The 21,990-nt window shown below is 46.5% G+C and overlaps 2 protein-coding genes across 6 annotated transcripts in view; one reads left to right on the forward strand and one right to left on the reverse strand.

Annotated features, from left to right (window-relative positions):
* Positions 1–3,830, forward strand: part of SLC12A5 (solute carrier family 12 member 5) — a 36,715-nt gene extending 32,885 nt beyond the window's left edge. For 2 of the 3 annotated variants that reach the window (XM_042230213.2, XM_027977264.3), the window contains exons 23-26: positions 46–245; positions 585–599; positions 875–1,008; positions 1,216–3,830. In XM_042230213.2, the coding sequence (XP_042086147.1) occupies positions 46–245; positions 585–599; positions 875–1,008; positions 1,216–1,307 (441 nt within the window). In that variant the 3' untranslated portion in view covers positions 1,308–3,830. The remainder of the gene's footprint in view (positions 1–45; positions 246–584; positions 600–874; positions 1,009–1,215) is intronic. The other variant, XM_042230214.2, reaches the window with a different exon arrangement.
* Positions 3,831–4,591: 761 nt separating this feature from the next.
* NCOA5 (nuclear receptor coactivator 5) overlaps positions 4,592–21,990 on the reverse strand; it is a 30,510-nt gene continuing 13,111 nt past the window's right edge. For 2 of the 3 annotated variants that reach the window (XM_012189291.4, XM_004014615.5), the window contains 6 exons: positions 14,940–15,266; positions 11,845–11,981; positions 10,690–10,816; positions 8,679–8,878; positions 6,997–7,317; positions 4,592–6,529 (listed from right to left, as the gene is read on the reverse strand). In XM_012189291.4, coding sequence (XP_012044681.1) covers positions 5,940–6,529; positions 6,997–7,317; positions 8,679–8,878; positions 10,690–10,816; positions 11,845–11,981; positions 14,940–15,145 — 1,581 coding nt within the window. In that variant the 5' untranslated portion in view covers positions 15,146–15,266 and the 3' untranslated portion in view covers positions 4,592–5,939. Of the gene's footprint in view, positions 6,530–6,973; positions 7,318–8,678; positions 8,879–10,689; positions 10,817–11,844; positions 11,982–14,939; positions 15,267–21,990 lie in introns of all 3 variants that reach the window. The other variant, XM_012189292.4, reaches the window with a different exon arrangement.

Consider the following 21,990-nt stretch of genomic DNA (forward strand, 5'->3'; position numbering starts at 1 on the left):
TGGTCTCCAAATGAATCGTGCGCCATCCCTTCTTTCATCCCTTAGGTGCAGCTGATCCATGACCAAAGTGCTCCCAGCTGCCCTAGCAGCTCACCATCTCCGGGAGAGGAGCCTGAGGTGGAGGGCGAGGCAGATCCAGAAAAAGTGCATCTCACCTGGACCAAGGACAAGTCGGTGGCAGAGAAGAACAAGGGCCCCAGTCCTGTCTCCTCTGAGGGCATCAAGGACTTCTTCAGCATGAAGCCGTACGGGCCTGGGGGCTAAGGGCTGGGGTCTGGGGTGAGCCTACAGGGTCTTTGCTCCCCATGGAGAGTAAATGAGTGGAAGGGGTCCTGGCCTGGTAGTTGGAAGGCCCAGCCCAGAACTCCCCTTGGTTGCTCTGTCTGAGGACTTAGGTTGGGCTTGATTGCTAAGGGTCAGAACGCGCAGGTGCAGGCAGTGGAAAGGTGAAGGCTGGGGGTCTGGGAGAACAGGAGTCGTCTGCACGCAGGGTGTTGATGGTGGCTCAAGTCCTCAGCTGCTCCTGCTTTTTCTGACCCCTCTCCTTTTTCTTCCTCTCTTTGCTTCTCTTATGTTTCCTGAAGGGAGTGGGAGAACTTGTAAGTGCTTCAGAATTTTTAAATTCTCTCCTAGGTTGGCCAGGTTCCCTACTTTTCTCACTTTACCATGAACCCTCAACTCGTGCCCCTGACCTCTGGGGTCTCTGAGTAGCCCAGATTGGAGTGGTCTAGGGTTGGTGGTCCCTGGCTTGCAAGGAGCAGACCCCAGCAGCCCAGTGCTGGGGGCGGGGAGGTGCCGGAAGGGGCGACTGGATCCAAGAACCCCGTCTCTCCTAGCCTTACGTGCCCTCCTCCTCCCTGGCTTCCTCCCGCAGGAACCAATCCAACGTGCGGCGCATGCACACCGCCGTGCGGCTGAACGAGGTCATCGTCAAGAAATCCCAGGATGCCAAGCTTGTTTTGCTCAACATGCCTGGGCCTCCCCGCAACCGCAACGGTGACGAAAACTGTATCCTGGGCTTAAAATTGGGAGGAGGGAGGGAGGCGGACATCAGGGGACTTAGGTCCTAGCCCTGGGAAGGAATGGCTGAGCCGGGTCGGCTTCAGAATCAGCACCTCGGACAGGGTCGCGAGCCCCGCGTTCCGCTGGGGCCAACGGGAGCCTGATTCCATGGGGGAGGAAAGGGGACGGTCTTTCTCCTTGACGGGCGCTCAGACATGGAATTCCTCGAGGTTCTCACCGAGCGCCTGGACCGGGTGATGCTGGTCCGCGGCGGCGGCCGCGAGGTCATCACCATCTACTCCTGAGAGCCAGGACCAAACACCCGGGCCCGAGCGCGTCCGGCCCGCGGCCCCGGAGCCCTCGCCGCGCCCCCCGCCGCTGTCACCGTTTACATACAGACCCTGTGCCCGCGCCCTGGCCCCCTTTCCCCGCTGCCTGAAGCCCGGAGGCCACGTCGGCTGGGGCGGACCAGAAGACCTCCCCTCCCGGAGACCAGAGTCCCGTTGGCGCGTCGGCCCCGGCCGCCCTTTTTCTAAGCCCGGCCTCGCCCCGCCGGAGGAGACGCTGCAATAAAGATCGGAGGAGGCTGCGGAGAGGAGCAGACCTGGGGCTTCGAGGACCCCCCGGTCGTCCGCCCGGCCCCTTCCCTCTCTTCCCGCGCCCCGCCCCGCCCGCACTCTGCGCCCCTCCCCCGGCGGCCCGGAGCGCGCGGGGTGGCGAGGAGGCGCCCCGCCGTCTGCGTTCTACTTCTTCTCGCGGCCACGAGCGCGAGCCGGCCGAGCGTATACATAGTGTACAGGAGACATCGCGTGTATTTTTAACGTCCCCATATTTCTGTGACTTAGAAGCGCAACGGACTTCTCTTCTCGCCGCAGTCGCGCTCTCCCGCTGGGGGCGCGCCCAGGGAAGGCGGAGGCCTCGGGAGGCTGGGTTTTCCTTGACGTCCGAGCGTTTGAGAGCAAAAGTGCTTTTAGGCCCAGGCGGAACTCGTGGTCCCTCGACCACTCAACCCCTCGACGCCTCCTCACCCTTTCCGCGCCCCCTTGGCTTCCGACCATTCTTCCCTCTAGATCTTTTCGGAGACGAAGTGAGACAAGTGTCCCAACTTTTCCTGGATTCGCCTCCCAGCGAATGTGAGCTTCCACTAGTGGCTGCAGAGACGCGCGCAGCCTCTTCTCATCGGCTCTTTATGCAAGCTGGGGCCAGGAGAGGGGAGGGGCGTTCGTTAAGCCAGAGGAACTGAGAGAGGCCCTCGCCCCCGCCCCCAGGAAGCCCCGTCCCGGTGCCTTCGCTGGGGGAGCAGGCGTCTCTCCTCCACCGGCTTGTCGCCTACTCCCCTATCCCGTGGCTCTTCGCCAAAGACTGAAATCGGGGGGTGGGGGGTTGGAGGGCGGCCCCTCCCCCGGAGTTTCCTCCCTGGGACAGGTGAGGGAGGAGGGGGCGGTTCTGGGTTAGGGGCCGGACCCTCCGGGGTGGCCCCAGCGCTGCCCCTGACTTTTCCTACCCTGTTCCCATCCGGCAACTCCGGCCTCGGGGACCCAGCCGCCTTCTCCGCGTCTGGGGGCCGGGCCTCGCTGCCTAGCAGCGGCCTCTAGCTGCGTCTCCCAGGCACCTGGGCCTGGGGGAGAGCTGGAGTCGCCACTTGCTTAGTTCTTAAGCGCCTCTCTGCCCTCCTCCAACTAGGGCCCAAGGCCTTTGGCTTCTCCAACACCAATCTTTGGCGCTTCTGCTCCGCCAGCCCGGCCAGAGGTGCCCTCTTCCCTTAGAGAAACCCCGTTGGCCGGGTTCCCTTCCCCCAGGGCACGTTACTACGGGGGGGACATGCACTGCATGCTCGTTCCAGCGCCCTCTGGGGCTGGGTACAGTAACTCCAGCCCCAGGGCCCTGACTGCACCTAGTTAGACATCCCGTCCACCTCCCAGAGCTGAGGCTTCTGGGGACTCCTGACCTCACCACCTCCTTTCCTTTGAGCCCAAGGCAGAGCTGGCGCTGGTGCCATCTAGACTGGGTCAGGTGTGGCTGGAGGAGGTTTGGACGCCTGCGGTTAGACCAAGGCCTCTCTGAAATTTGATCAGGGGTCTGATAGATTTTTCCGGGTAGTAATCAGAAGTTGGAGGTATTAGACACCAGCACTTCCCACCCCCATCCTCCAAGACCTCCCTCTGAGAACCACAGCTGGGTCTAGCCTTCTGGGGGCCTAGCACTCTCAGGCTGAAGTGGTGGGCTAGGCAGAACCGAAAGGGGGCTGTATTAACATCACTTAGGGAACCAAAGTTGCACTATCTGGGCCCAGGCTGTCTGGTTGGCAAGAGCAGTTTCCATTGATGAAAACAGACATCCCACAACAAACCCCCAAGTTTTCTGTGCTACATGTGCAATATTTGTTATGAATGTTCTCACCCGTCACTCATCAACTTATCTTTATAATCATGTAGCTAGATGTTTCATGTCCATTCAAGTGACTTTTATTCTGAGTGCAATATTTCAATAGCCTTGTAGTGATAACTAGTGTTGCTTTTGTTTTAGACGATCTATGTGCAGGGCAATGCAATGAAGTTGAAAACCCTTGTAAATAGGAGAGGTTGCAAACCAAATCAAGAGTATTTATTACTATTATTAGGCCTGCCTTTAATTTTCAGTGTGTTTCAGTATCTCGCATTCTGCCTCAGTATTGATCTTGTGTTCTTTGTGCCAAGATGAAAAGGAGAGGGTTGGTTCTTTCCTTTATTGTTGAATGCTCCCATTTAATGCTTTATAGCTTTTACTGTATTAATTTTTTAGACTCCTGTCTGCACAAAATGCAATAAAAATAATTTTATTATACCCTTCACAGCCTGAGGTGTGCTGTTTGGACACTCCAGGTGGGAAGAGGGGTATTCAAAGTGGGCCCCCCGTGAGGACTGGACTCTTAATCAGAAACACTGACCACCACTGACAGAAGAGTTTGTTGGCTGATCCTCCAGGTCTAGCTGCCTAGTTTGTGTACTGATAGTTCTGGAGCCCTGCCAAACACCCAAGACGTCATCTCCAGGGCAGGCTGGGCGCTGATGGTGTCTTCATCCCTGATCTACTGGCAGCCTTGTGGTGGTCACTTCACCACATCCACCCCGTTTCCCAGTGGGGAGCTCTGTGAAATGCTCCCCAGTGCGCCCACCTGGGACACTGGTTCTGCCAACTCCTTGCATGATGAGCTGGCAACAGACAAAATCAAAACAGGAGAGCACCCCTCTCTCCAAGGCCTTTTGGTCAGAAGTGGCCTCCTCGCCATTCCGTTTTCATTAGAATAAGCAGACAAGCCTCTGACACACTGAAAGTCTGCCACAAACAAGGATGTTTACACACCATTACAATTACCCAGCAGGCTTTTACTCCAAACTGTTGTTAAAGCTTCTAAATAGGTGAGCTGTATGAGAGAAGCTAGGGTTCAAAGAGGTTTTGAGGCCCGACTGCAGGCTGAGGACAAAGGGGACAGACCTCACGACAGATTGAAGCCAGTCAGCATGGTCAGGGACCCTCACCTATGCGCTTGGGAAGGAGTGCCCACAAAGAGGCCCTACCGACACTCACACCCAAAAAAAGACAAGAGGGCTTTCACTTTTACATTTTAATTAAAAAGTAATCATTTCATCTTATTGACAACACAGGAGTTCCAAAGAGGGGAAAAAAAAAACAAAAACAACACTATATATAACACAAACAGGTCAGAACAAAACACTGCCATCTGGGGACCTTGAGTTTTGGAAACCAATGTTTACTCAGCTACTGGCAAGGACTCAGCTGAAGTCACTGCTCTCCCATGTCTCCGCCAGGGGTCCCTTGAGACTGATCCACAAGGTGCTAAGGAGCACCATCCCTAGGGAGAAGGCAGCTTCCTTTGGCTCCACTTAGAGCAGCAGGCAGAGGTCCTCCCTCTAGTAACTTCACTCTGGCTCAGAAGTTATGAACAGCCGCCTGCACCAAGAACATGTCCAGCTACCAAAAGCCTGACATCAAAATGGTCCCTACCTCCTGCTGCTCAGAAAACAGAACAAGAGCCTGATTTCTGGGCCAAAAGCTCAGAGCAATCACTGAAAAAATCGGTGTTCACCACCAGAGTCTAGGGTGGTCTTCTCAGAGCCAACTCCATGAAACTACCACTGGTGAGGAAGAGGCTGACAAAGGGTTCAGAGTGGTTGGGGCCCAGATTCACAGTTTGGGTTAAACTGCTGGTGACCGGTGCTGCTCAGTCCACGGAAAATCTTCCATTGCGATGAAAGCCACAAAGAAAAAAAAAAAAAAGAGAAAAACCAAGAACTACTCTGGGTCAGGCAGAAAAGTGACTGCCATGGCCCCTCTTCAACAACTCCCGAGCAGCCTGCTTACCACTCCGCAGGCAGCCCCCACACTCGTGGGACAGGGCGCACTGGCACCATGCCTACCAAGCCCAGCTTGCGGCTCTACAACCCTGCACAGGGACGCAAGCTGGAGCTCGCGCTCTGGTGGGCCTGTGTGAGGCCAGAAAGCCTTGGGGAGGTTCAAAATGAATAAAGGCTCTCGCCATGAAAGGACTACCCCAAACGCAGCCAGCTGGGACTTGGCTGCTTTTTCCTTCCCCGCCCCCACATCGAGCTGACAGAGACAAATGAAATACAAACGGAGCCCAGACACCTATACTGCCCATGACCCCAGAGATATTTATTTTCTATCAAAAAATAAAAAAAAATAAAAAAAATAAAAATAACCCCAACAACAAAAAATACACCTCCAAGGCAGTACAAACTCTGACTCTGGAAGGAATAAGTAACAATAGCCTTGGGCAGAAGAGAGCAGGTGGTAGAAACTTATGCCATTCGATGTGGACCTGGGTACGCGCAGAGAACATCCTCCAAGTAACTACTTAGAACGCAACAGGTAGGAGGCCAGGGGAAGAGGGACCTGGGGGAAGTTGAGATTTAGCCTCAGTAATGCCTCTGGTACGATCCCATGGGGGCCTGGGGCTGCCCCACCTGTGCTGTGGTCTGGCTAACCAGGTGGGAGAGAGCAGGGCCACTCTGGATCAGGGTGTCCAGAGCCTTCTGTACACTTGGATTGTCAAAGTTGATACTTGTGGAAGACACGGGCCTCTGGCTAGCCAAGTTGCTGGCAGGTGCCAGGAGGGTGGAAGGCTGGCCAAAGAGCCCTTGGGAAGGAGCCCCAGGCCTGGGGCCCATGTTCCGAGCAGATCCTGCCTGTCCCAAAATGCCTGGAGGCTGATTGCCAGAGGCCTGTGATCTTTGCTGAGGCTGGCTGTTCGCTGCTGTGGAAAAATTCTGGTTCTGGGTGTTTCCGGCAGCAACTGAGGGGGATGCAGAGCTGCTATTGGCCGCAACCGTGCCACTATTGAAGAGGCTGAGGATTTTGGCCTGAAGCTCTTGCTGGGAGGTGGGGGGTGCAGCTGGAGTGGGTGTAGCAGACGGGAGCACTTGGCCACTCTGGAGCGGTTGAGAGCTTGGCTGTGTCTTCAGTGAGGCACCCGAGGTCGCCCCGAGTGGTTGACGGGAAATCGGGCCTAGAAGACAGAAATAAGAGGTATCTGGTTGAAAAATACCCTCCATGGGCAGGCTTAGCAGCCCAGGGAAGAACAACAATCACTGATTACATCAATCACACAGTACACAGACTATAACATCAATTTCCCAAAGGGGCCATTTCATAGTATGTGCTGTTTTCAGTAAACAGCTTAGTTCCCCCAGAGAACTACTTTAAAAAAAAAGGGGCATCCATCTTGGTTCCCAGGGAGCCAGCCATACTAGCCCACCCACCACCACATTAACTACAGGGATCAGAATTCAGTACCCAAATCTTAAGTTACCATTATTACACCAGCACAGATGGCCCATGCGGGAAAACCCATGGGATGTGCTCATTTCCCTTCCCCACCCCAAAGAGCCCTGGGCCTGCCACCCTCCCAACAGAGCCTGGGGATTAGAGAAATGCAGAGTCAGAACTTCACCTCGGCCCTGCCACGTAGCTCACCAGGCAGAGAGTCGGTGCTGCTCCTCATAAGCCGCTCCTTCCTCTCTCGCAGGTAGTTGATGATCTTGTCAGTCTCTTCAGCAGTGAGGTACCTGTTGTCGGCCAGCAGGTTGAGGAGGCTCTGGATGGCTGGGGGGTGCCCCCCGCGCATTCCCTCCTCGGGGCCTCCTCGCTCTCTTTCCTGGAGGATGGCTTCATCAGCCATCTTGGCTGCCTGTCTGGCAATCTCCTCGCGCTCCTTCTCCCGGCACTCATTCTTATAGCGCTCGTAATTTCTGGCCACCAGCACCATGGCGTCTGCCTGGGGCATGTTGCGATGCTCTGTAGGAGGGAATGACATGAGCTATTTTCTCCCATGACAGATTTGAGTGCCCACCTGCTGAACTCTACCAAGCCTTTCCTGACCTCAAACAAGCAAGAAAACCATTTCACTGACAAAAAGCCTTGGAATGGGGATGGGGAGAGGTGGGGCGGGAGGGGATGCAGCTTGGAAGACAAAGAATGGGTTTCTTCAGTGAGAGGCAGACACCCTTGTAGAAAGCTAGTTCTAAGGGGACTTCTTAGATCACAGACGTATAGTGAAAGCCAGAGAAACATGACATCTCACAGATTCAAAAAGACCACGTGGAGAATGACCACAGGAGGCAGGCCATGGGGGTCCACACAGCCCTTCTGGAAAGCCTGGCTTTCCACCACGCTCCTCAGGACAGAGCTGATTTTTTAATGTATCAAAAAGGTTCAAAGGTTATGGATTAAGATCAAATTATGACCCTCAATAACCTTCTCCCCTCAACCTTGGGCAACAAGATTTATAAGGTGATAAGAAGACTTCTTGGCACTTGATATAAATGTCTTCACACACCTTGAGGAGTGTTCCACAGAGAGGCGAATGGCCTGCTGGAGAGGCTTCTACACTCTATGCTTATGGGTAAAACTGGTCAGGCAGACAGAGGGCCCAGGGTGGTGGGAGAAGGGAAAAGTCTGTGCTGAGAGAGCAATCAGCAAGGAATCAGTTGACTGAGTCTCAACGATCTGGGAGCAAAGGACTAAAAGTTACTTCAGGCAAGGACTTCAGGGAACCGACCCTGGGCCTCCAGGAGGTCAAGGCCGCCTCCCTCTTCTCAAAGTCCCTCCACTGACTTCTCCAGCACACTAACAAAAAGTCTCCTAACTGCCTGCCACACGCTGTGCCCCTCGTTCCAAAGTCTGGTGAAGCAGGGGCTCCGCCACCCTCAGTGCAGTGTGTGCCAGGGCTGGGCTGGCTCTCACTGGTGCGAGCAGACTGTGCGCCTCTCTTCCCAACTTGCCCTAAAGTGACTTCATGTTGGTGGCTTGAAATAGAACACGGTGGGAGTATTTACACCATGGAAGTCAGGAAATTCTATAAACCACGCCATCCCCACCCCAGAACTGGCTGTTAAACATTTACTAACACATCACTGCACATACCTAAGGGCTGAATATAACGTCATACACAGCAGGCCCAGAACTGTATGCAATGAAAGAAGATCAAACAAATAAATGACTGTGCAAGCTTCTGTCACGCACTTATAAAAGGGCTCTACCACATCTGAGCTGAAATACCTTTACCTAAAGCCTGCTGCTTCTGAGTAAGCCATAAAAAAATTAATGGACTAGCATCTGGAAGTTTCTGGAACTGTGACCCACTGGGGCCTCCATACCTTGAGGGGTTCCGAACATGATGTTGACTGTGCAGGAGCGGTGAATCTGGTGTTGCTGGGTGATGACAATAGCGAAGGGAGAGCCTCCCCTGCTGACATCCTCCAAGGCTTGGGACAGTGAGACTTCCGTGTTGAGGAAGATTAGATCTACTACCATGCCTAGGTCTCGGACCTTCCGCCCCACAGATTCAGCATAATCTCTGTAGAAGCAAACAGGATCCAGTTGAGTACTCCCTGATCGACTCCCAATCTGTACAGTGGCACCTCAGCCAGAAGACTTCAAATCCTAGCTCTACCAGTGTCTCCCTAGCACCCTCTTCAGGCTCTAAAAATCTAAACCAATTCCTTCTCTTTATATTGGTGGAGAAGTTCCCAATGGAACAGGACTTAGTATCCCAGGCCCTTCTCTTGATTCTCTAGTCTGATGGTCATTCCTAAATACCATACTGTTGCCTAAGATTTGTAGCACATTTCTGTCTTGGCAGAGGCTGTACAACACAGTGAAAAAAGCATGGGTTTTAAATGCTAGAGATAGGTTTGGATCATAGCCCTAACATTTACTTGCAAAGTTGAAGCTTTAAGCAAATCCCTTTACCTCTTACAAACCTCAGTTTCTTTACCAATCAGACAGGAATAATACGGCTCAGCTCATATGTCATTTCCTTAACTTTCTCTCCAATCTAAATCAGATCCTTGATATATTTCTTCTCATAAGACTCATGACCAATACATTTATATTTGTCATCTGTCCAACTAGGGTATAAGCTCCACAAGAGGAAGGGACCATGTGTGTTTTGCTCATTAGCATTACAGCTTCAGGACCTAGCACCTGCCACACACAGAAAAAATTTCATGAATGAATACATGTGAAACATGATTACTATGAAGATCAGAAAAATAATTTAAAGCGCTTAACATGGAGTAGTACAGAGTAGGTGCTCAGAAAATGACAGCTATTATCATGCATTTAAAAATAAAAAGGCAAAAAAGTTATCTGCAAGTTAAAGCAGAATCTATTTCTAAACACTGCAGCCCAGAGCCTGTGAACTCTGCCTGCTGTTTGGTGTCTTAACACCTATTTCCCTAGCTTCTGCCTTGAAAATTAGCTCTTTAACCCCAAACTGCTAGAAAATACATGAAGTTCTTTACTAGCCACTTGGGGAAAGGGAATATAGCTGCTGCCAAACTTGCAAGCTGCTACACTCCCTTCTGCACCTCTGAGCTGCTTCTTCAAGGAAAGAATGTGAAACAGAGGTAGGAAGAACAGTGCCATGAGCTCTGCCTTGGCTGGCACGGCCACCTAACAGCTCTGCAAGGCCATGGCACTTCCCAAACAAAGCCAGTCTCTCGGCTGGCAAATGCAGACATGCCTGCCTTCCCACGTACGGGCTTGGGGTCGTCGCACAAAGGGGGCATCTACTGCTTCACCTGACCAACATCTACTCCCTCGGATTTTCCTTTGGGAAGGCACCCCTTTCCCACTCAGTCTGCCCCGGCTCCACAGGGTTAGTGCCACTTTCAGCACTATGCATGGGCACATGACCTAGCCCTGGCCAATCAGGGCATCCCAGCACTGCTGGCCAAAGGGACAGTCCAGGGATGGGAAACAATTCCAGGCCTTCAGGTGGAAGCAACAGGAAAAAGCAGCTCTTTCCACGGGTTTGCTAAGCTAAGGAGATACATGTCAAGAGCTAGCGCTGTTCTGTCTTTTCAAGTAGAAAGCTTGTCTGAGAGTGAAGACAACACAAAAGACCAAGTCTTTATGAGAGGCTAACCCTGAATGCAGCCATGCCTGAATGTCCCAGTCAAGCAAACTAAAAACTTCCCTTTGGGCCCAAGCCAGTTTGCGGTGGGTTTTCTGTCATCTACAACTGAAAGAACTCTGGTTAACACAGTACAGCAATGTCAACGTACAAAGCCTTGGCAGTGCGTACAGCTACCAAGAAGACTAAATTTCTAATTTCTCTTCTGCTTCTTCTCCTCACTCGGGAAAAATCCAAAGGGTTCTTACTTAGTCTGCTTGTTGACCACAATCACAGAACAATCAACAGGCCTCTCAGCATCAAAGCGTCTCTGGATTTCCTCAAAATACTGACGATAGAGCTCCTCTCTACGACGCTCCTCACGTTTCAGACGCTCTGCAGGATGACACAGGGAAAACTGAAACACGGACGGTGCCTTTCTATAAAAGTCAGTCACAGGCCTTATTTTCAATCTTGAACTACTTGTAGGCAAAGGTTGTAATCCTCTAGACTACTTCTGAAAAAAAATTATTTTTTTACTATTATAAATTCATTAAAATGGAATGAAGGGATTACAAGGCATGGTTGCTTTAATCTGATACATGCTACCAGAATGTCCTTTAGGAAAGGCTGTTACTAATTCATCCTTTCTTTGGGGTGGATCACCTAGTGCTATTTCTCCATATCTTAATCAACGCTGAGTTTTGTCATTAAAAAAAAAAAAAAACCTCCTGCCAATTGATAGGCAAAAGATAGTATATCATTATTATCCTAATTTTCATTTTTGGGACAACCATTTAAGACTCTTATTGACAGGTAATTGTAATTTGCTAAAAAAAAAAAAAAAAAAAAAATCAGGCAGTTAAAAAAAATCAACAAAAAAATCCTAAACAAAACCAGGCAGTAAAGTTCTGCGGCAAACTACAAATGAGGTTATTAATTTGACCAGGAAGAAAACAATTAAAAAATCTTAAAGATGTATTAAATATATTGAGAAAATCAAGGCTTTAAAAAACATGTCTTTATCTAAAAAATAGATGCTCTTAGGTAAAAATTATAAATAAAACAACTCTCCCCACATACTACATAGGTAATAAAGATAGTTATATTTATTTGGTCAATGAGCAAAAAACAAACATTTAACCTCTTCAGCTCCAATGTTTAGTTCATTTCTTTTCTTACTGATAGTATTTCATATTTATTTCTTCTTGTTGGGTGACTAAACCAGATGACAGTACTACTTTGCATTTAAAAAATGATTTTCAAGCTGAATGCTCTCTACAAATGAACAGGCCATTTGTATTTCTTCTTTTTGTGAACTGCTTAGCCAAGTCATTAGCTCCTTTCCAGCTGGTTATTAGTTTCCTCTTTCTTTTATAAAGTGTTCTATTTGTGATAAGAATAAACTGTTTCTTCTACTTTACCTTTTGCACGAGACTGACTTTCGGGGCCTGGTGGGCCTCGTCCATCAAAACTATCTCTGTAACGGTCAAAGTAAGCGTCATCTTTCCTCCTGCAGTAGTCATCCATTCGCAGGTATCGGTCGTAAGAGCCTTCTCTTCTGAAAAGGTAAAGAAACGTGCACAAAGTTAAAGGTTTTCTCCTGCAAAAATCAAATACAGAGAACTCTTCAAGACCCAGCCATCTGTGAGGAAGACACAGTAAGGCACAGAACTTTGGGATTAGGCAAACAAAATTAGTATCTGGGACTCACTGCTTATCAGCTCTGTGGCTGGGACTGAGTTAACCCACCTTCCAAAAGGACTGGGAAGACGTACAGAACACTCTCAGCATAATGGAAGCTCCCTGGCCCAAAGTACACACAAAATAACTGGTAGTAATTACTGATATTTGAGGAACCATTCTAGGCCCTACCCCAAGCCTCCTTCCTTGTGCTTTTTAAAAATTGCGGTTAAAACAAAGAATAAAAAAATACACATATATAAAATAATTTTCATCATCCTTAACAGTCTGAACAGAAACTCACCCCCGATCTCTGTAACTTCTAATCTTACTATGAATTTGCCTTTTCTAAATATTTCATGTAAGTGAAAACATGTATTTGTCTTTTGTGACAATGTAGCTTAATATTTATTTCATGTAGCATATTTCTTAAGGTCTATCAAGGCTTAGCAAGTATAAAAATGACCTTTCTTTTTATGGCTGAATAATATACTGAATGGATATATCATACTTTTTAATCCATCTATTGATGGTGTCTACATTTGAGTGGTGTCTACCTTTTGGCTACTGTGAATAGTATTGCTATGTACAGTCACACCCATCTATGTAAGTTCTTCTTTTTAATTCTTTTGGATATATATTCAAGAGTGGAGCTGGTGAATCATTAATTCTACTCCATTTAATTTTCTGAGGACCGCCAAACTTTTTCACAGCAGTCATCAGTTCAGTTCAGTCGCTCAGTCGTGTCCGACTCTTTGCAACCCCATGAATCGCAGCACGCCAGGCCTCCCTGTCCATCACCATCTCCCGGAGTTCACTCAGACTCACAGCCATCGAGTCAGTGATGCCATCCAGCCATCTCATCCTCTGTCATCCCCTTCTCCTCCTGCCTCCAATCCCTCCCAGCATCAGAGTCTTTTCCAATGAGTCAACTCTTTGCATGAGGTGGCCAAAGTACTGGAGTTTCAGCTTTAGCATCATTCCTTCCAAAGAAATCCCAGGGTTGATCTCCTTCAGAATGAACTGGTTGGATCCCCTTGCAGTCCATGGGACTCTCAAGAGTCTTCTCCAACACCACAGTTCAAAAGCATCAATTCTTCAGTGCTCAGCCTTCTTCACAGTCCAACTCTCACATCCATACATGACCACAGAAAAAACCATAGCAACTAGACGGACCTTAGTTGGCAAAGTAATGTCTCTGCTTTTGAATATACTATCTAGGTTGGTCATAACTTTTCTTCCAAGGAGTAAGCGTCTTTTAATTTCATGGCTGCAGTCACCATCTGCAGTGATTTTGGAGCCCAAAAAGATAAAGTCTGCCACTGTTTCCACTGTTTCCCCATCTATTCCCCATGAAGTGATGGGGCCAGATGCCATAATCTTCGTTTTCTAAATGTTGAGCTTTAAGCCAACTTTTTCGCTCTCTTTCACTTTCATCAAGAGGCTTTTAGCTCCTCTTCACTTTCTGCCATAAGGGTGGTGTCATCTGCATATCTGAGGTTATTGATATTTCTCCCAGCAATCTTGATTCCAGCTTGCATTTCTTCCAGTCCAGCGTTTCTCATGATGTACTCTGCATATAAGTTAAATAAGCAAGGTGACAATATACAGCCCTGACGTACTCCTTTTCCTATTTGAAACCAGTCTGTTGTTCCATGTCCAGTTCTAACTGTTGCTTCCTGACCGGCATACAGGTTTCTCAAGGGGCAGGTCAGGTGGTCTGATATTCCCATCTCTTTCCGAATTTTCCACAGTTTCTTGTGATCCACACAGTCAAAGGCTTTGACATAGTCAATAAAGCAGAAATAGATGTTTTTCTGGAACTCTCTTGCTTTTTCCATGATCCAGCGGATGTTGGCAATTTGATCTCTGGTTCCTCTGCCTCTTCTAAAACCAGCTTGAACATTAGGGAGTTCACAGTTCACATATTGCTGAAGCCTGGCTTGGAGAATTTTGAGCACTACTTTACTAGCATGTGAGATGAGTGCAATTGTGCGGTAGTTTGAGCATTCTTTGGCATTGCCTTTCTTTGGGATTGGAATGAAAACTGACCTTTTCTAGTCCTGTGGCCACTGCTGAGTTTTCCAAATTTGCTGGCATATTGAGTGCAGCACTTTCACAGCATCATCTTTCAGGATTTGAAACAGCTCAACAGGAATTCCATCACCTCCACTAGCTTTGTGTATGGCACAATCTCATACAAATTCCATCACCTCCACATCATCATGATTATCTGGGTCGTGAACATCTTTTTTGTACAGTTCTTCCGTGTATTCTTGCCACCCCTTCTTAATATCTTCTGCTTCTGTCTTCTTCACAGCAGTCATATTACTTTGCATTCCTACCAGCAATGTATGAGGGTTCTAGTTCCTCTACACTTCAACAACATTAAAAAAAAAAAAATGTATTAAAGCCATCCTAGTAGGTATGAAGTGCTATCTCATTGTGGTTTTGATTTGCATTTCTCTGCTATCTAAGGATGTCAAGTATCTTTTCACCTATTTATTGGCCATTTGTACATCTACCCTGTGGTCCCGCATGGCCAAAACAATCTGCACTCCCATCTTTTTTTCCATTTGCACAACGGTGCCTTTCACAGCCCACAAGAAGAGACCCAGATTCATTCATTAAGCAAAATCCGTCTTCAATCACACATTCAGCAAATACTTATTAAGCAGCACATCTCTCGTGGTGATAGACACCGGAAACATAGGCCTGGGAAAGGCACTGCTGTACAGAGTTCTCAATTAGTTCAGCAGAACAAACATAAAAAAGACTGCTACCAAAAACAAACAAACAAACAAAGACCAGCAAGCAGAACGACTGTAGAGGTTACCTGTACATGGGATCTCGGGAGTCTCTCATCTCTCTGTATCTGTCGTACATGGGATCTCGGTGATCTCGAAAATTCCTAGTCTCTCTTAGGTCACGAAAGTCTCTAAGATCCCTCATGTCCCGAGCATCACGCATACTTCTGCTGTCTCGGTGATCCCGAATGTCTCTGCTATCTCTGTGGTCCCGCAAATCTCGGGGGTCTCGCATGTCTCTGCCATCTCGAGCATCCCGGCCATTTCTGCCATCCCTGGGCTCTCTTCTTGGACTTCCTCGAATGGGCGATCGATCACGTCTTGTATCTCGACTATCTCCAAAGCCATATGGATCTCTGTGGGAGGGGGCAAGAAGATGCTAAGACAAAGGAACTGAAGGAGTCTACCCTTGAGCTCTTTACTGGAGAAAGCCCCCACCCTCCAAGCATTTTTCTCTAAAACACAGCAGCCAGTGAGAAATAAGATGAAAATTTTAAGGACAGTCATCCATCTGGTCAGCAAATAAAGACTAGCAGGTTTTAGAATCTCCAAAGATTAGGATATTCAAGGAAGAATGTATGATCCAGAGCCAAGGGTTTTGACTGGGGTCATAGTGTTTATCAGACTTTGGGGGGTAATTCAATATTCTGTATACATGTTAAACTATCATCTCCACCTCAACAGGTTTTCAAAGTGAAAGGGTCTTCCCTCATTCATTTCCTCCCACCAAACTTGTTTGAAAGAGATTTTAAAAGGGGAGAAGAGTTGTGGGAGGTGGGTGTGTGTGTGTGTGGGTGTGTGTGTGTGTGTGTGAGAGAGATAAGGGGCAAGACTCATGAAGAAAAAATGAGCAAATGACACAATCTCGTACAAGGCTGGCACAATCTCATACAAAGTAATGGTGATCCAAGGAGTTATCCTTAAAAGTACAGAAAACGTTACTTAAAAAAACATCGCGCAGGATCAATCAAATAAAGGGGAAAAAAGAAAGAGAAGTAAATACGAGACACACAGTCAAGTACAGGAACACTCTATCTTCTTAACATATGAGTAGTGGTCTCTCTTAGCCTAAAGTTTATGTAGAACCTGGCTCCTTCTGGTCAAGGTGTTCTTTGTTTAAAAATAAAACAGCTTGAAGTCACAGGTGTTCAGCCTGATCTGATTCAATATTCTTCATGAGACTACCCCACTAGGAACTCTCATTCTCAACATGTTTAAAATTAAACTTATTCAACCCACTCAGGCGCAGTCAGACCTTTTCACTTTTACTAAAAATCGTCTTCCCAATTACTAAGGTTTAAGTTCTTGAGAGTTAACTTTGATTTTTCTTCCCTATCAAGTTACTTGAATACTCTTTGTTTTTCTTGTTCATTCCCATTGGACTTTTAAGTTCAATCCAAACCTTTATTCTATGCTGGCACCACCAAGAATTTTTAAGATACAAAACCAAAATCCAATCTTCCAGATTTCAATTCTTTCAGCAAATACCAGATAAACCATCAATTTCCACCTGTTACCAACTGCAGCTTGGCTATCACGCTTCTGGGCACTCTTCCCTAACAAATTTGGCCCCTTTCCATTTATTATTTCTCCCTCATTTCCTGATCCAACTTCCTTAGTTCTAAAGCTGGTCTTATGATTTAACTCACATGACTTATTTCAGTATTTCTGTTCATATGGCTTTTCAACATGGAATGATTTTCCTGCACTAACTCAAGTATCACCTAATGCTCAAAGGCAAGTTCATGTCCCATGTCTTCCAAAAAATATTCTCTAATCTCTTGAGTAACTGCTGATCTCTCCTGCTAAACTCTTAGAGCACTTACTATTACTCACCTAGATCTGATTTACCTTTTTACAATGTTTCCTTGTAAGAACTGCTTTAAGGATTGCCTCCTCCGTAAAGCCTGCCCTGAACTCTTGATCTTTTCCAGCAAATAGGCCCCTCCTCCAGTCATTTCCATCTCAATAAATGGCACATCTACCTACTCAGTTGCTCAAGCCAGGAAACTGGATGTCATCCTTTCTTTAAAGCCCTATCCACTCTTTCAATGACATTTCCAAAATGTATTCACTCTTTCTCTGAAATTGATATCCATTCTGTCCATGTTTCTTTATCTCCATTGGTACCACTGAAGGCCAACCCCAAGCCACCTTTCCCCAAAACCACAGCAGAGCCTTCTAAAGTAGTCTCCCCATTTCTGCTCTTGCCTATTTCTCAATCTTCTTCTAGATTACTCTAGAACCATCTTTTAAATATGTAAAACCCTTCACTGGTTTCGCATAGTATTTAGAATTCAGTCCAAAATCTCCACTGAGGCTAATAAGATTCTGCCCTGCCTCAGCTCGTCTTCTCCAACCTTATTCCGCCCCCTCCCTAGTCTGCGTCTCTTACCATATTGACTTTTCAGCTATAACTAGTCAAGGTTTTTCCCAATGCCTCTTGTTGTGCAGCAGGAACTACTCCACAGTCATTTTTCCAGGTCTCAGGCTTAAGCATCCCTTACTCCATGATTCTGTTAGTTTAAAACTTTATTTTTGGTCCCTAAATTCTGGCCCCCTTCTCTCATAGCACTGTTTTCACTCATGTTATTTATCACAATTTGATGTCACACATCAATTAACTTAACGTCCGTCTGCCCTGCTAGACTGCAAGTCCATGAAGACAAGGACTGTCAGTTTGACTTCATGATAAGGCCACTGCATAGGCTTATATTGTCTGGCATAGAGCAGATGCTCCATGAACCTGTTAAACAAGTCTTGCTCTGCATCCATATTTCTGTTGCTGCACTTATCACACTGTTCTGTAGTTATTTGTTTGCAATGGCTTCCCTACCAAACAGTAAGCTCACTTGAATGCTTTGTATCCACAGAACACAGCACAGAGTTCAGTAAATGTTTAACAAAATTAATTATTCAACTAAACTGCAAACCTCTCAAGAGTAGCATCATGTCTTCCTCATATTTTTGTCACCTACCATGATTACACATATAGACATTTATCATGATGCCCTCAGCTTGGAAGAAAACTTCATTTTCACTTCATCCACATGGTCACAGCAAAAACAATTTAAATGCCAACTTTGTTTCTATGAAAAGTCCTTGTCATATGTTTTAAGGCTCATAAGTACTCTTGATTGGTGGGAGCAAAGATATGGGAGATCAGGGAATTTAAACAAGGATGGCTAAAGATTTTTCCTACTAGAATAAAGTGCAGAATAACTGAGATTCTCACTTCAACTTTTATTATGTCATAAAATCCCTCTAACATATGTAACATCTGATATAGTGTATACTGTGGGCAAACACCTAGGATCCAATGGGAAGGGACAACTGTAAAGTATTTCTGGATTAATGATCGGCAGATAAACCTGCCTTGGGGAGCAGTCAGAAAAAAGTCATTAGAGGTGGAATCATATTTCAAGTGCTCTTTGGCAATCAAGGCTGAAAGAGATCATGAACCTCACAGACCACAGACCACAGACAAAGCCTGGAGAAAACGGGGTGGGGGGTGGGACAGGGCTACCACCACATCACAGCACTTTTCACAGTCTTAGGATGATTACAAATGCCACATCTGGTTCTCATTCTTTTGAACCCACTGAAATACCTTACTCACCTGGCGAGAGTTTATTCCTGGAGGTTGACCACAATACCCTAGATTCCCAAAGTCTAGGTTCATGTTTCTAGTTTGAGAAGGTAAGCAGTCAATCTAAAGTCTGTGTGCAACAAAACTGTGAATTCCCCCTTAATTACCTTTGGGGTAAAAATGTAGAAGAGATGATATTCACAAGGGAAAGAACCAAAGGAGTAGCAGAAGCAGGGACAGAGAGGATAGCAAGGCTCTAAAATGAAAAGGGAAAGCTTTCCTTTCTCCAAAAGACAAGCAGTATGGCAGACTGCTTTTCTTCTGGAGACAAAAACAAAATAACCCTTTAGGTGCCAAACAAGACCTCCCCAGAACAAAATGGATCCTGGTGTTGGCCCCAACATCTTTCTCAAAATAAGAACCAGATAACAAAAAGATGGTACAGTGTGCAGGATTCAGAGTGCCGCAAGGATGAAGCCTGCTGAACAAGATGCTTGGCCTCAAACAACAAGTGGGTTAGAGGCAAGTTTCTGGAGAATGAAGTTCACTATATCATCCCATGATACCAAAGTTGTTTAACTGGAGACCAATGCACTGTACCCTCAAGCACTAGGTCACCAGAAGCTAAAAAGAAACTGAACGACAGTTAAAACTTCAGAACCAGAGTCCACAAACTGAAAGCAGTTGATAAACATCACTAAAATTCGGTTGCAAATTCCTCATTTATTCAGCAGGAGGGGGCAAAGCCAAATGCTCTTTTGCCTTGAGAGAAATGGTAGTCAAACAATATTTGCAAACATCTGAGAGGTAAGGAGGGATGGATGAAGGAAAAGACCATGGCTCCGATGGCAAGTGATATGCTCCTGGCAGAAGTGCTTCTCTTCCTGAGGAGCACTAGGCATTTGAGAGCTCTTGGACAACTGATGGACTCCGAGCTTCTCTTAGAGACAGCCTTAAGCCCAGGATGGTGCTCTTTGGCCTTGGCTGTTCAGGAGGTCAGGGAGGAAGGCCTCCGTCCTTTGCTTGTCAGCATCTCCTTTTTTCTTTCTGTTCACTGGAATATTTTCCTTCTAAAGCCAGCCTTTTTTCTCCTGAAAAAAAAAATCCATCAGCTCTTTGTATTTCTGTTCTGTCACAGATACTGCCCACAAATACCATTCTCTAAATGGCTGGCTGCTGTGTGATGCTGACCCCCCACCAGGAGCTCCATGCTACCGTCAGCAACAGAGACAACAGGCTTGTACAGAGTTTTGCCACTGGGTGCAGGAAGGATAACGAGGGGTAGCAAGCAACCGCACCTTACAGATCCAAACTCTGTAAGTGCCCCTGCTTCTCCCGGAAGCGCACTGATAATTTTCTCAAACACAAATGCGACTCTTCTGTTGGTAGAGAGGTGGCACTTGCTGAGAACTGATGGATCTTCTTTAAGTGTTAGTGCGCACGTAATCAGCCTGGAGTCTTTAATTGTGAAGCCCACCTAGAGCTAGGGCAGTCTCACACCCAAGAAGCAAGCAGTGACTAAAGGAATTAACACTGTGGATACACAGAAATCACCTCAGGCCACGTAAGAAACTTGTCTGCAGTTAGGCTTTTTCTTTTCTTTTTTTAATAACTGAAATATAGCTGACAATGGCCAGGTTATTTCTGATGAACCAATCCTTGACGACTTTCACCAACGAGGCACCAGGCCTAACATTCTTCACGAATACATAGAGAAATTCTCTGCAGAGGTCTCGACATAGACAAGTAACTCTATTTGCTTTTCCTCAGGTCATGCAGGAAGGTTTAGGAAGTAGAGTATCACTCAGAGGCCATGTCTGCAGAAGGATATGTTCCAAAACCTGGACTGCTCAAGTGTTGAGCTGAAGATGGAAACTGAGAACTGAGGCACGACTAGAATCATGGTTCATTCTCCGAGGATGGTTAAGACTGATGCCGAGCACCAATGCGAGACAACCTGCATGGTAACTGTGCAGTGCTCTCAATGTGCACAGCGGAGTTCAATGAAGCGGTCCAAGGGTTAAATGACGAGAATTCAGGCTGAAATGTGATCCAGAGTAGGGATCCCTGATGCAGAATTCTGTGCTTGGCTGGGCTAGTACCATCAGAACCACATTCCAACAGCTGGAGTCATTAGGGAGGCATATTACTGAACGGTGAGCAACACCAGCAGAACTGTGGCTTACAGAGACATTTGAAGAGGTGATAATCCTGTGAAAATCCCCAAAGATACTGAGGTGTTTTGACACTCAAGGTTAAAGTCCAGCAAAATAAGGTGTTACAAAGGTCTTGCCAGCATGCTTAGAAACAATTTTCTTAAAAAGCAGCAACACTGAAAACACAGAGTTACAACTTAAGGGAAATGCTTGCTATAGGTACTTTTTTTTTTTCCCCTTCCTGTGAACAATCCATTCCTCCATGGCTGGGGGCACATAAAATGTTTAGGGTTGCTAACTGAAGGCAGCTGGATTGCTGTCAACATACTGGCACACTGGAGTTTTGACTGGAAGCACGCACCTGAAAAGAGTGCGCGCTGGCCAGTGTTCACCCTCAGAGAAATGATTAGCCCCTTCCAGACTAGTATCTTAAGAGAGAATATACGATAAACACAATGATAAAAACGTTAGTGTTCTATTTTGAATACAACATTCAATTTACCTGACTTTAGGGTTTGAAAATTTTTATTTTTAAATGGAACAAAACTGAGACTCTGCTTAGACTTTTAGATGGGGCTCAGAATAGATTTTTTTTTTTTTTTACTAAATGTGAATATTCCTCTTCCCCAAACCTTACTGAATATGACTATATGAAACTTAATCATGCTAAACAACACTTTGAGGAACCCAGTTAGGGACGATCACCAAGAAGACTGATTTTTAATGGACCTTTAATTAGCCTAGCTGTCCCTCCTATTGATTATAAATAAAGCGGGGAGCCATAGCCCAATCCACATCCCAAATGACCTTATCTTAGAATTTATTTTTGAGGAAGATGATATATTAAAATGAAAATATAAGTGACATATGTTTATAAATCTGGTAAGGAGAACATTTTAAAAGGCCCCCTCCAATGTTGTTTGTATGTTTTATCTTTGGGGGGGGATATAAAAAAGAAAGAAAAAAGCATTCTTCCGTTATAGATGAAATTATAGAGTTGCATTTTAGGCTGGGATGAAATTAATCTTTTAAATTTAATGCTCTGGCAATGGCAATATTGGATTTCAAGTAGGAGAGTAAGCTATTTCCCCAACATTGCCAATGCTTAGTGAATAGCTACAATAATGGGAAATGTTAAAATTGTCTGGTTAGGTATATTTTTAGTGGAATGACATAAAATATTCTTATCATAGCACAAATGAGAACTTTTTATTCTGTGATGTGCAGTCCCACCTCCTTTTTGCCTGCAGAAACACTACCCAGACATCACAGACATCATGAGGGTACAGAGAGCAGGAGGATTTTACCAAGGGAGCGTCTTTATAGTGACCAATT

The sequence above is a fragment of the Ovis aries genome, chromosome 13, assembly GCF_016772045.2.
Source record: "Ovis aries strain OAR_USU_Benz2616 breed Rambouillet chromosome 13, ARS-UI_Ramb_v3.0, whole genome shotgun sequence".
Taxonomy (NCBI): Eukaryota; Metazoa; Chordata; class Mammalia; order Artiodactyla; family Bovidae; genus Ovis; species Ovis aries.